The sequence below is a fragment of the Balaenoptera physalus genome, assembly GCF_965194825.1.
Source record: "Balaenoptera physalus genome assembly, chromosome: 6".
NCBI classification, from domain to species: Eukaryota; Metazoa; Chordata; class Mammalia; order Artiodactyla; family Balaenopteridae; genus Balaenoptera; species Balaenoptera physalus.
In genome coordinates, this window is record NC_138885.1 from 59,060,757 (window position 1) to 59,074,632 (window position 13,876).

A 13,876-nucleotide genomic window follows, 5' to 3' on the forward strand; every position below is an offset into this window, starting at 1 on the left:
CAAAACGAGAAACTCAACTTAATTATCTAAACCACCTTGTTGGATGAATGACTATCACATTAACTTGCTACTTTACTGAATGACAATCATTACAGATGGAAAAATCCAATTAAAAGAATATGTATGGCTGGGCTTCCCTGGTGGCGCGCTGGTTAAGAATCCGCTTGCCGATGCAGGGGACACGGGTTCGAGTCCTGGTTCCAGAAGATCCCACATGCCGCGGAGCAACTGAGCCCGCGAGCCACAACTACTGAGCCCACGTGCCACAACTACTGAAGCCCATGCGCTTAGAGCCCGTGCTCCGCAACAAGAGAAGCCACGGCAATGAGAAGTCCACACACTGCAACGAAGAGGATCCCTGCTCGCCTCAACTAGAGAAAGCCCGCGCACAGCAACGAAGACCCAATGCAGCCAAAAATAAATTAAAAAAAAAAAAAAGAGTATGTATGGCCATAGGTACAATCAGCCATTTTCCCTTCTATACTATCAATCTCACTTCAAATACTTAAGTGTTTAGTACATTCAAGGTACCATGCCATGGACTATTAAGAGTAAAAAGAGGCTTTAAAACACACTTGTCCTCAAGGAACTTTTAGTCCGGTTGGCGGGACATGGTTCCTTCACATAACATAAGAATTACAGAATTCCAAAGGAGGAAAACTAACCTGCAGCTAGAGTTGTCAGGGATGGCACAGGGAGAAGATTGGAGGATTGATAGAATTTGATGAGGGTGGGAAAGGAAGGTTTGGATATTTCAGATGAGAGGATGGCAAGAATTCAAGGGCAATGGCAAAAGGGGCAGAAAGCAATTTTAGTGTAAAACAATGCTTTAGTTATGCCAGACAAAAGGGTTCCTTCCTGCAGTCATGGGATATGAGGTGAGATATGTTGAGGCCATTCTATAAAAACTTTGAATACAGGCCATGGAGTTTGTACTTTATCCTATAAGCACAAGAGTTTCATGAAAAGCTTCTGAGCAAGCATTTGGTGTTATCAAAGCATCAGTTTAATAAGATGATTCTTGGAGTGATGCACAAATCGTCTTGAAGGGAGGAGAGCCTGAAGGCAGAATGCTCAGGTAAGAGGCTGTGGCATTAGTCTGGGTGTGAGCTGGTAAGGACCAGAAATAGGTAGGTGTTAGGAATGAAGGACAGATTAAATCTGTATGTGCCTTTTTAAAAAAATGAGACATTTAGCATATTGCTATAAGTGAACAATATAATAAAAATTCCAAAGCTAAATTTATTCATAATCTTCATTTTCAATGAGCAAATATTAGAAAATGCTATTGAAATGTCCTATAAAGATAGCTACATGAATTCTTTATCAGCATGATGTTATTCTGAGTATAACCCAATTTTACTCATGTTCCAAATAAGATTTTTTTTTTCCAAGTAAGACATTTTATTGAGTTTAGTCCTAGGAAAACTTGCTGTACTTTTGAGGAACCGGTATATTTTCTTCCTTCTCATAATAAGAACTATGAAGCTCATGCAATCTTCCCTGAACGCCTGTAGGTTCCAAACCAGGTTTATAGCTTAACCACTGCAGCTGTGTTGACTTTAGACCATAATCTCTGTTTTCTTCTTTGTTAACTCTCCTCCCCTCCCTTGTCATTACTCTTCCCTAATCTCCCTGTCTTGGTCTCTCCTCTTCCCTCTGTAAGCTTCTCCAAAGGAATTTTCAAAGAGATGAAGGATAAGTACAGTTACTCTCTGACAAGAGCACTCCCTCCTGTCTCCACTCTCAGTTTCTTCCTGACCTCCAACCTGGCATTCTACGCCCTGCCCAGCCTCTAAACACATGGCCCCATCTGGCATCTCTTTTATGTCCAACCTCCATCCTTATTCAAATGTGATCTTTGAATCAACAGCAACCGCATCACCTGGGAACTTTGAACAAATGCAAATTCTCAGGCTTCACCCCAGAGCACCGAACCAGAAACTCCGCATGTGGGCCCCAGCAATGTGTGTTTTGACAAGCCCGCCAATTATTCTGACACGTGTTGAAGTTTGTGAACCACTGCTCTAGAGAATGACTGTACTGTTTTCTTTGTCTCCCAGTCTATGTGTTCTCTAGGTCATAGTGCCTCTTGTCTGCTCTGCGTGTCTAGTCTGTAATCCGGGCAAATCCTTTATACCCTTTTTAGAATAATTACAAATTCTTCAAGGAGGTTATCTGATTGGTGTAGCTAATTATTACCTCCATCAAAGTCAGTTAAGCATTTATGGGTACCTTACCTCATGGTCATTGGTTGGTCCATGCTTGAGAATACAACGCCTGGTCCTGTCAGCAGTCAGCTATACTAAAAAATGGACTAGCACAACTTCCCTGAGAAGACTGCCGCAGATCAACCAGAAGGAGGCCAGCTGCTATCCAATAAATTGATCTTTTTATCTCTCATCTAATTAAGCAGATGTGCGCAGTATGACTCCAGCAAAGGACTAGTTGGGATTGTCCTAGTTGGATAACCTGGATTTCAGAGTTCTTTTAGGAAAGACAAGAGGCAACAATTATTGCTTGACACCATTGGGGTTGGTCAGAGGCAAAGCAGTCTGACCTGTTTTGATGTTTGAAGACGGTTCAAGTTAGGGTTGAGGTTAAAGATCCAATTATAAGTGACATGCATAAGGACCCAATTTGTAAGTTATACAGATACCGTCCAATCTATATCTTTAAAGGAAACGTATTGCTAGATGTTTGCATTAGTGTATAAATATACTATTCCCTTCCCTCCTCTTTAAAATTAAGAAGCACTTTATAAGGTCAAATGTAGTGACAACTTCAAAAACTGGATTAAATATTCAAGTTGTTTTGTTACAGGCAAGAAGTAGCAGGGAGGGAATGAGTTTCAGTGGAAATCTCATTAAATTGAGCAGAACATAGATGAGGGTGGTTCTCAAAGTTCTGCACATTGACAAAATAAACATAAGTATTCCTATGAAATAGATGTGTTTCTAACATTTATTCTATCATAATTTGAAAGTGGCAATCCTTGCAGCTAATAACTGGGCCCAAGGTAGTCTTGTAATGCAGCTGATTTGGAAAACACACACACAAAACCAGAACAAATATTTATTAGGCATTAACGCAGCACTCAGTTCTTACCCGGAGCTTTTCACCTACTTGAGTCAAGGTTAATGTATCTGAAGCAATAGCAAGAGTACAAGATAATAGAAGGTTAAGTACTAAATTACGTTATCCTTGACGTACTTTTCTTTGTACACCCTTGGAAATCTCCTCTCTCATGACTTTATCTAACAACTATGTAGGTCAGTGTTTCTCAGTCCTGAGTAATGTAGAGATGGACTGCTGCAAAAATTTCTTACACTCTCTCGGTATGGAATGAAAGTATTTTTATAAGTATTTTACCAAAACATGTATTGATCTGAAAATGGACACAAATCACCTTATGATTCTTAACCAACTATAAAAAAACAACTCTACAAATGAAATACAGAAAAGCTATACAGCCAATAGAATTCAAATTAATTTAGTGGCATAGATGATGTTTTGCTGAAGCAAATGCTACCATGCAAAGCCTGAGCACGGCCCTGCCGGCTAAGGGGCAGCTTCTTTTGCTTTCAAGAGGCCTTTCTTATTATTAGTCACATGACAACTCAGCTTTCACCACTTCTGTATTCAAACTGCTGTGAAACTTTCCCTTATACACTTCCTGTGGGAATAATTTTTTTTTGGCCTGTGATTTTTACAGATACGTCAGGTATGTATTCTCTGCTTGTGATATTTTCTCACTATTCGACAACAATTAAAACAGTATTATGGATTGTCAACTTGATTGAAATACAGATGAAAAGGTGAGAAATGAAATCTTGGGTGATACTTGATTTAAGGTAGCCATCCAGATGGGCCCAAATTTTCTTGTTACTTTTAAAAGATTGTCATAGATATGAAAACATGAAATCCTCCTTAAGAGATATAAAAAAGTTCTCATTAAAAACTGAGGCCCTTCCCGGGTGGCGCAGTGGCTGAGAATCTGCCTGCCAATGCAGGGGACACGGGTTCGGGCCCTGGTCTGGGAGGATCCCACATGCCGCGGAGCAACTAGGCCCGTGAGCCACAACTACTGAGCCTGTGCGTCTGGAGCCGGTGCCCCGCAACAAGAGAGACCGTGACAGTGAGAGGCCCACGCACCGCAATGAAGAGTGGCCCCCGCTTGCCACAACTGGAGAAAGCCCTCGCGCAGAAACGAAGACCCAACACAGCCATAAATAAATAAATAAATAAATAAAAATTAAAAAAAAAAAAAAAAACTGAGGCCAGCTGTGGCGAACATAGCTGTGCCTCCCAGACCCCGCACAAGGAAGCATTAGTGTCCCAGCCACCAGCAGATCACCTCCAGCTCTCAGTCCCTTTAGGGTTTGCTCAGCTGCAAAGAGCTGCCCACATTCAAGGACTGATGGAAGTAGCGGTATTAAAACTTGGCTATTTCATCTGAACTGAGACAGCTCTGATGGGTCACGTATGCTCCAGACTCCTTATGGACTTGGCTGAGGCTTTGCCAGCCTGCACTGCAGTTCCATTTTGCCCACCTGATCCTGCTTTCCCCCTCTCTCCCACTAGTTATAAGCCTTAATAAATACCCCGAATGCCAAACTCCATCTTACTGTCTGCTTCTGGAGAATCTAGTCAACGAGAACACCCAAGAATCTCTCTGAGGACCCCCGGAGTAGTGAGAATGCTTCTTTTGTGCCCTGATTCTTCTCTCAAGGCTCTAGTCTGAAAGTTCAGCTTCTAGTTTTTTATTCCTGCCAGCACTTCACATTCAACGGGTCCAAAGCTGATGCAGAATTGATCTCTTTAAGCTTGTGCCTCAGAACAACTTGTGGTTTCCCCCCATTTTATAATTCATTTAATGGCACTACCATCATATTCCCACAGGATGAAAACTGCGAGGTAATTTTGCTTCCTGACACACCTTGCTCTGTATACCCAGTCTATTAGTCACGCTTTGTAACATGTGAAGGACTTTACTCATTTCTCCAGGGATTCACTTTCCTCTAAACAAGGGATGCTGCTGAAATCATAATGGACAGCTTCACTTTCCTCTTGGGATATCTAGTCTCTTTAATAGTCTTGAGTTTTCCTTCCCTTTGAGTCCTTCTTTTAAGACAAAAAAATGTATTTTTCTCATCAAGGACACATACACAAAATTGCAACCCACAATCATCTACTCATTTTACAGCACAATATATTGGCTCACATATTAGATAAGAGAATACTGCTTTGAGAGGGTGGCAGCAGACGCCACAGGTTTCACTGCTCCCCCTGCATTTAAGATTAGTGTAGCCCAGTCATTAGAACAAAACATTTATTTTGTCCCAGTTTAAGATAAAATACATTCAACTTTCTTTTCCTTTTTATCTTTTTTTTTTTTTTTTCCACACTGTGTGGCTTGCGGGATCTTAGTTCCCCAACTAGGGCCCTCGGCAGTGAAAGCGTGGAGTCCTAACCACTGGACCGCCAGGGAATTCCCTCCTTTTTATCTTTTATACTGGACTAAAGAGTAAAGAAAAACCAAGTCTTGATAAATGCCGAAGTAATAATTTTATAATATAGAGACTAAAACATGTGTGAATGTTATCGTGCAGTTTAGAAGTCTATGAAAAATACCTATTTTTTAAAGCGCACAACTCACTGAAAGATGCTGACGTTTAAAATGGAAAGTTGTGTTGTCAGTTGAAAACGAGAAATTGAGATGTTTGTGAGGGAGAAATTGTCGGGAAAGCAGTAGAACATTTCCTGCCCGTGGGTGCAGTCTTGAGGATTGGTGACGGCCATGACAAATCCAACAGCCATCACCACAGCACCAATGGGAAGCATGACACAGGACATAATCTTATCTGAGTGTGTCCTCGGTTCTTCAGACAGTTTCAGATAACATGCTGATGGGATGATAAAAATTAGGGGAGCTGCACAGAGCACACCCTGTGTATTCAAAACAAGAAATAAGATAATGTTACTGAATGGAGCACTCCTTGGACAGTTTTTAAAAAACATTTACAAAATGTATTTGTCATCATGTATGTTAAAAGTTTGATAGGTTCAGTTAAATCAAACAGAGGAAAGAAACATAATTCCAAGAAAGACTTAGGAATAGGTTTTTCCCTTACTGATGGTATATTTACAAATGAGAAAAGTAAAATAATATAATAGTATATCAGGCTTAAATAATAATCAGAATATAATATAAAATAAAGCAGATGGTAAGACTGACTCCTGGCAAACTCTTAAAAGTTCCCATATTTTCAGTCACATCATATTTCCTTATACTCTTCATTTCAAATTGCTGGTTATCTATTATGCCATTCAAAGCTGAGAGGTCTGTTTGTCAGCTGTGTACAAAAGGGGACTATTGGGAGGTGTATATAGGGCATAATGTCTTATCTCTCCTCTTTCCTTGACTTTGTATGAAAGTAGGTGCCTGTCTGTATGAGAAAGGAAAACTGTACCCCTAAGGGTACTTAGCATGAAGTAGCATTTCTAAATCCTCTTTCAAGTAAAACTAAACACATTAATTACCCTAGAAAATTGACAGCAGAACTAAATAACTATGACTCATTCACCCTTCCCCCACATTGGCTTATGGATAAGTCCAACCTGAGGAGGAATGTTAGATTGAAAATTATGGGAAGTGGTGTTGTCTATTATAAAAAGACCAAGAGTTACTGACTTCAAAGGAAAGAGACTTTCCCCTTGAGGAAGCCAAATCTGCACTAGTAACTCTGCGAATGAAGTAATGTTAAAATTTAATGCATTTTAGGTAATATTTTTTCTAATTATGTTAAAAATTAATTATATATTAAACAAAACATAACATATTATTAACAAAATATATTTATATGATGTGACAAATGACATATGACAAATGATATTTTCTTAAACCATAAAACAGAAAATTTTTAAAACATACAATAACAAATATGATACGGTTTAGAATACAAAAGAAGCTTTCCATAAAAAATATATTTTCGGGCTTCCCTGGTCGTGCAGTGGTTGAGAATCTGCCTGCCAATGCAGGGGACACGGGTTTGAGCCCTGGTCTGGGACGATCCCACATGCCGCAGAGCAACTGGGCCTGTGAGCCACAACTACTGAGCCTGCGCGTCTGGAGCCTGTGCTCCGCAACAAGAGAGGCCGCGATAGTGAGAGGCCCGCACACCGCAATGAAGAGTGGCCCCCGCTCGCCGCAACTAGAGAAAGCCCTCGCACAAAAACGAAGACCCAACACAGCTAAAAATAAATTAACAAAAAAAAAAAATTTTCCATACCTGAAAAAGTTATTATGGAAATTTGTAAATATACAGAAAAGTAGAAAGGATAGTATAATGAAACCCTATATGCCTATCACTATGGTTTGAAAGCTTTTGACACATTATTTTGGTAGATTGTCCCTAGGGAAAAATCATAGAAAACTGATTTTGAAATTGGATGATGTAAAAGAACAGATTAGACCTTAAAAATAGTTTTAAAAGACTTTTCTCAGTATCACCATTTACTAAGTTTACTGTATTTTACACTAATTACTACTCTCATACAAGAAATATACAACTATGATTTCAAAAATGTAACTTTTTTATTTTTTACAAAAACAGCAAAAGTCTGGAGAAATATCAATTGAGGGGGACAAATTATGAAGTCAGACTAGCCAGGCAGCATCTAAAAATCTGGGGAAGAATAGAAGGGACCACACTTCATGGAAAATATTTCTACAGAGATATAAGAATGAGAAAATTCTAAGAGGTACCATATTCTAATTTAAAATATATGGACAATATAATTTTGCTATTCATAGCACATGAATACAAATGAATACCTACAATGGTACACAGTATGTAAAGGATTAGTTTTCATATGGCCAGAGTTAAATGAATTATGGATTCCTTAGGCTCCATCATGTCACTTGAAACTGACAATGTTTTTCAAGTTATAAAAAATACTGTAGAACTCAATCTGTGCTTATAATAATAATCCTTTGATTTCTATGAAATAATTTTTGAAAACAATTATATATGTACGTGTGTGTGTGTGTGTGTGTGTGTGTGTGGAGAGAAAGAGAGAGAGTCTCTTCTCTTCATAGGAACAAACATGTGAAGCTACTTCATCTGGAACTGTGGAGTGTGAAAGTGCTATCAGGATGAAAACTGCCACCAGCTGCTGCTAAGAAGCTGTCATCAGTCAGCATTTTGGGACTCTTCCAAACCTAACTTGCTGGGCAGTGCAAAGTAATGGGTGTTCTGTTTATGCCATAATTTTTAAGGGTTGAGAAAGTAGCAATTAGTGGGAAAACTGTATAGCTGATGTCTGTACTGGAAGAAGTCCAGTTAAGTATCTTGTCTTGATAGCGGTTACTTTCCTAATATTTGAGAGCTCCGTCTTGCTAGAGATTGTTGTTAGGACCTCAGATCATCAGTAAAATGATAGGACAGTTCCATCTGCTCTATTCCCTATAAATGAGTCCAGCTAATTTGATCTATCTAATACAGCCTTGCCTGAGGTTACACCACTGGCTTCGGGATAATTTTTGAAATTTCTTGACAGGACATAAATACCATAACAGTTTATCAAAGAGACAAGAAAATATAGCCTTAATTATAAAGGGGGGGAGAAAGCACTATCCTTTGATAATAACACCACAGATGCCACCGCATTTTGCAGTCTGCAAGAGGGAAATAACAGAAAGTGCTGAAGATTTTTACTGGCAATACAGATTGGAAAAGTATCTGAATTCTCCTACCTGAATAGAAACCTCTCATTTGATGAAAGGAAGCTGAAAACTAAATAAAAGAATGCTGGGGCTTCCCTGGTGGCGCAGTGGTTGAGAATCTGCCTGCCAATGCAGGGGACACGGGTTCGAGCCCTGGTCTGGGAAGATCCCGATCCCACATGCCGCGGAGCAACTAGGCCCGTGAGCCACAACTACTGAGCCTGCGCGTCTGGAGCTTGTGCTCCGCAACAAGAGAGGCCACGACAGTGAGAGGCCCGCGCACCGTGATGAAGAGTGGCCCCCACTGGCCGCAACTAGAGAAAGCCCTCGCACAGAAACCCAACTCGCACAGAAGACCCAACACAGCCAAAATTAAATAAATAAATAAATAAATATATATTAAAAAAAAAGAATGCTTATACATATTTAAGATTTCTACTTTGTAATCAATTTGAACTTGTGAAATGTGTTCTTATACCTTAAAAAGAAACTCTAGGGGCTTCCCTGGTGGCGCAGTGGCTAAGAATCTGCTTGCCAGTGCAGGGGGTATGGGTTCGAGCCCTGGTCTGGGAAGATCCCACATGCTGCGGAGCAACTAGGCCCGTGAGCCACAACTACTGAGCCTGCACTCTAGAGCCCGCGAGCTACAACTACTGAGCCCGTGTGCCACAACTACTGAAGCCCACGCGCCTAGAGCCTGTGCTCCACAACAAGGGAAGCCACCTCAGTGAGAAGCCCGCACACCACAACAAAGAGTATCCCCCGCTCGCAGCAGCTAGAGAAAAGCCCAAGCGCAGCAACAAAGACCCAACACAGCCAAAAAGAAAATAAATAAAATAAAATAAATTAAAAAAAAAAAAAACCAAAAAAACTCTAGCCCAGAGGTCTTTGGCAGCTTGGACTACGGCTCCCTCACCCTGTATGTGGGCTCTTGCTGGGTAACTGGTTTGCTGTCCTCCTCCCACTGTAAGCTGCACAAAGTGCTTGTTGGGCTGGTTACTCCGACCACAAGCACCAGCTGCTTCATCTCTTCTCTTTGCTCTGCTGCACGTAGAAACCCATAGGACCCAATTACTGCAGATGCCTCTTCTCTCTAAGAGCACCATCAGTGCCAAGATGCTGGATTCTTATTACCAAGGATGGAACCTACATTTATTTTATTTGTTTCTAAAATGAATCCTTTAAAATTGAGGGTGCATTTGCCTTGGAAAATATGTCGTTGTCTGCTGCCATGAAAACAATAAAATAAAAGGGAAGCTAAGTTCTAAATGGGGTTTTGCTTTTTATTAAATAACTAATATAACCCTGAATAATTTATTCTGTATTATTTTAGTTATACTAAGTAACAGCATTCCCTTAACTTTGCAAATTGAAGGTCTGATTTTATTACACATCTCATTTGTAAAGGTCCATATTCTACTTATTCTTTTTTTTTAATAAATTTATTTATTTGTTTTTATTTTTGGCTGTATTAGGTCTCTGTTGCTGTGAGCAGGCTTTCTCTAGTTGTGGCGAGTGGGGGCTACTCTTTGTTGTGGTGCGTGGGCTTCTCATTGTGGCTTCTCTTGTTGCAGAGCACGGGCTCTAGGCCCGCGGGCTTCAGTAGTTCTGGCACATGGGCTCAGTAGTTGTGGCACATGGGCTCAGGAGTTGTGGCTCGTGGGCTCTAAAGCACAGGCTCAGTAGTTGTGGCGCACAGGCTTAGTTGCTCTGCAGCATGTGGGATCTTCCCGGGCCAGGGATCGAACCCATGTCTCCTGCATTGGCAGGTGGATTCTTAACCACTGCACCACCAAGGAAGCCCTCTACTTATTCTTGATTCTACCACTTAAAACTAGTGTGACCTATTTAAGTGTTCATTAACAGATGAATGGATAAAGAAGGTGTGGTGTCCATACACATACACACACACACACAGAGAAATATTACTCAGCCATAAAAAAGAATGAAATTCTGCCATTTGCAGTAACATGGATGGACCTAGAGAGTATTATGCTTAGTGAAATAAATCAGAGAAAGACAAATACCGTATGTTGTCACTTATATGTGGAATGTAAAAAATAAAACAAAGTAGTGACTATTACAAAAAAGAAACAGACTCACAGATATAGAGAACAAACTAGTGGTTACCAGTGGGGAGGGGTGAAGGTGGGAAGGGCAGGATAGGGGAAGGGGATGAAGAGATATAAACTATTATGTATAAGATAGATAAGCTACAAGGATATATTGTACAGCATAGGAAAATATAGCCATTATTCTATATTAACTTTAAATGGAGTATAATCTATAAAAATATTGAATCACTATGTTGTACACCTGAAAGTAATCTATTATAAATCAACTATACTTTAATTAAAAAAAAAAAAAAAACTAGTGTGACCTATTTAATCACTCCAATCACTCTGTGCCTCAGTTTCTTTATCTATACAATTAATACAGATTAAGAGGATAATGCATGCAAAACACTTGGCACAGAGTAAATACTCCCTACATGTTAGCTCACACTGTTGTTCAGAAGGGGAACACCACATGCTTTAGTTACTTCTAAAGTGTTGCGTGACCTGGCTTGCATTACTGACAGAAATGATGCTTGATCTGGCTTTATGAAACATGACAAATGCCCACACAAAACGGAGTTGAACAAAGACCTGACTATGATATTGTGCTAACCAAAAGACTTTTGTTGACTGGAAAAATATGCACTCAAGTGGTCTGGAAGAGAATGGAGATCTTAGATTTTATGAATTCCTACAAAGTGCTTTAAAACTAGTGTAACTGAGTTATTAGATCATGACAATTTAACACTCTGTTTTTTATGAATGTTTATATAACCAGCTTTTTAAAAAATCTAAGGATCTAGAATCATGTTTTAAATTTTTAAAAACAGTCCTCCAAGCCAGCTCAGATCTTGACTTTATAACAGATATTCACCAAATATTATTCTTTGACTACAACACCAGAATTCTGTCTTAACCACAAAAAATTTCAACATAAGCATAACAGGGAATATTTAACGTGATTATGTGTTTATAATTTTATTGTGTGAGTGTGAGGGAGATTCACAGTTAACAGAAAGTAATGGTCAAATTTACAAAAATATATCATTCCTGAAAAATAAGCATATGTGTACGCTTGCTTAACTTAAAGGGAACAAAACATTCTTAGGCTATCAAATTAGTGAGTGGCAAGGCACTTGATAAAGACATTTTCTCTCATGTGACAATCCTACAATGTTCTAACAAACAAACAAACATGCGAACTCAAATGAGACATTTCACAAAATAAGAAATAACAGAGCTGGGAGTCATGCCGATCATGTCCTCAGCATAATTAGAGGGTTACCATTACTGTCAACCCCAACAGTTTTTTGTAACACTTAATTTCGTGGTGCTACGCTAAGAATGTCTCTTATGTCCAGGGGCATTTGTAGAAATAGTTCCTCAACTGTGCTCCCAAGGGCAATCGCCCATGCAGTAACTGGAGTACTGTGTTCTTAGCACTGTGCTATATACTGTGGAAGATGGAGAAGGCAGCTAAGTACCATTCTTGTCTCCAAAGAACTTGCACTTAGGTAGGCAAGGCAAGCTTATGGACAGTCCAAACAACACATGATACAAGATAATACATAAATCAAGTTAGCACATTTAGGTAGCAGTCATCCCTTTACGTAGACCAAGGTTGGAACATGAAAATGATTTTGAGTGAACCTACCAGCCTTTGGCCTGTGCAAAATTAGGACGTAGGTAAAATTTACCTTTGATAATGGTCCATCTCTCCTATGAGCCTTCTTTCCATTGCTAGTGGAATAGATGTTTCCCTAGTCCCGTGCAGTTTCGGGGGAGCTGCCTACTCCCTTCTTGCCACATACTCTGATGCAGGAAAATTCCCAATAGTGTGTTCCTGACTGAATCTTCCACCACCTTTGCCTGGACCTTCAAATCCAAATGGCACCTGGCGGGAATAGTGTCTTGGGCACTGACAATAATACACCTTCACCTTCCCCTTAACTCTCAGTGGAGTGAGTAAATGATGACTTGGGATTCCATCTGTAAAAGCTTGTCCTCCCTGTGGGGGCATGATTGATAAATGCTAAGTGGTGTGATTCTGAGTAGAAATTTCATTAGAACTGTAGAAGGGGAAGATGAAAGACTCTAAAGTGGTAGATTCACTTCTATTCATGTTTTGCCAAATGCCATCATTATCCTAGTTCCACAAAGTAGAACCAAGGAGTCATTCTTTTTTTTTTTTTGGTCACTTTTAAAAACTGACATATAGTTGACATACAATATTATGTTCGTTTTAGGTCTACTACATAGTGATTTGACATTTACATACATTATAAAATGATCACCACAATGAGTCTAGTAAATCACCTGTCCCCATACAAAGTTATTACAGTACTATAGACCATATTCCTTATGCTGTATATTACATACACATGGCTTATTTATTCTATAACTGGAAGTTTGTATCTCTTAATCTCCTTGACCTATTTCACCCCCCTCCCCCCTCCCCTCTGGCAACCACTCATTTATTCTCCGTATCTATGAGCCTGTTGTTGTTTTTGTTTTTTTTTAAATCTTTCTTAGATTCCACATATAAGTTAAGATAATACAGTATTTGTCTTTTTCTGTGTGACTTATTTCACTTAGCATAATACACTCTGGATCCAACTATGATTTCATTTTGTTTTGCCCAAGTAGTATTCCATTGTATATAAATACCACATCTTCTTTATTCATTCATCTATTGATGGACACTTAGGTTGTTTCCATATCTTGGCTACTGTAAATAATGCTGCCATGTACTTCAATGTGCATAAATATTTTCAAATTAGTGTTTTTCTTTGGATAAATACCCAGAAGAGGAATTGCTGGATCCCAAGAAGTCATTCTTGATGTGTCCATCTATCCCCCTGTCCTCCCAGTTGAATTGGTTACCAAATTCTGTCAATCTTTTCTCAAAAATGTCTTTTAGGAGTCCACTTATACCTCTTTCTTTTCTTCTTTGCCTGTATAGCAGCTGAACTTTTATTTGTGAGACTGTAAGCTCCATGATAGCATGGATCCTTTCTGATTTCCTCCTATCCTTGTATCTCTGTTGTGTGGAATATAGTATACTTGACCCCTGAATAATGTAAGGGTTAGG

At 39.5% G+C, this 13,876-nt stretch overlaps 1 protein-coding gene across 3 annotated transcripts in view; it reads right to left on the minus strand.

Moving 5' to 3' along the window:
- Positions 1 to 1,167: 1,167 nt before the first annotated feature.
- The window catches only part of SLC38A11 (solute carrier family 38 member 11), a 55,857-nt gene continuing 43,148 nt past the window's right edge, over positions 1,168 to 13,876 (minus strand). For all 3 annotated transcript variants that reach the window (XM_082465106.1, XM_082465105.1, XM_082465107.1), the window contains one exon: positions 1,168 to 5,949. In XM_082465106.1, the coding sequence (XP_082321232.1) occupies positions 5,656 to 5,949 (294 nt within the window). In that variant the 3' untranslated portion in view covers positions 1,168 to 5,655. The remainder of the gene's footprint in view (positions 5,950 to 13,876) is intronic.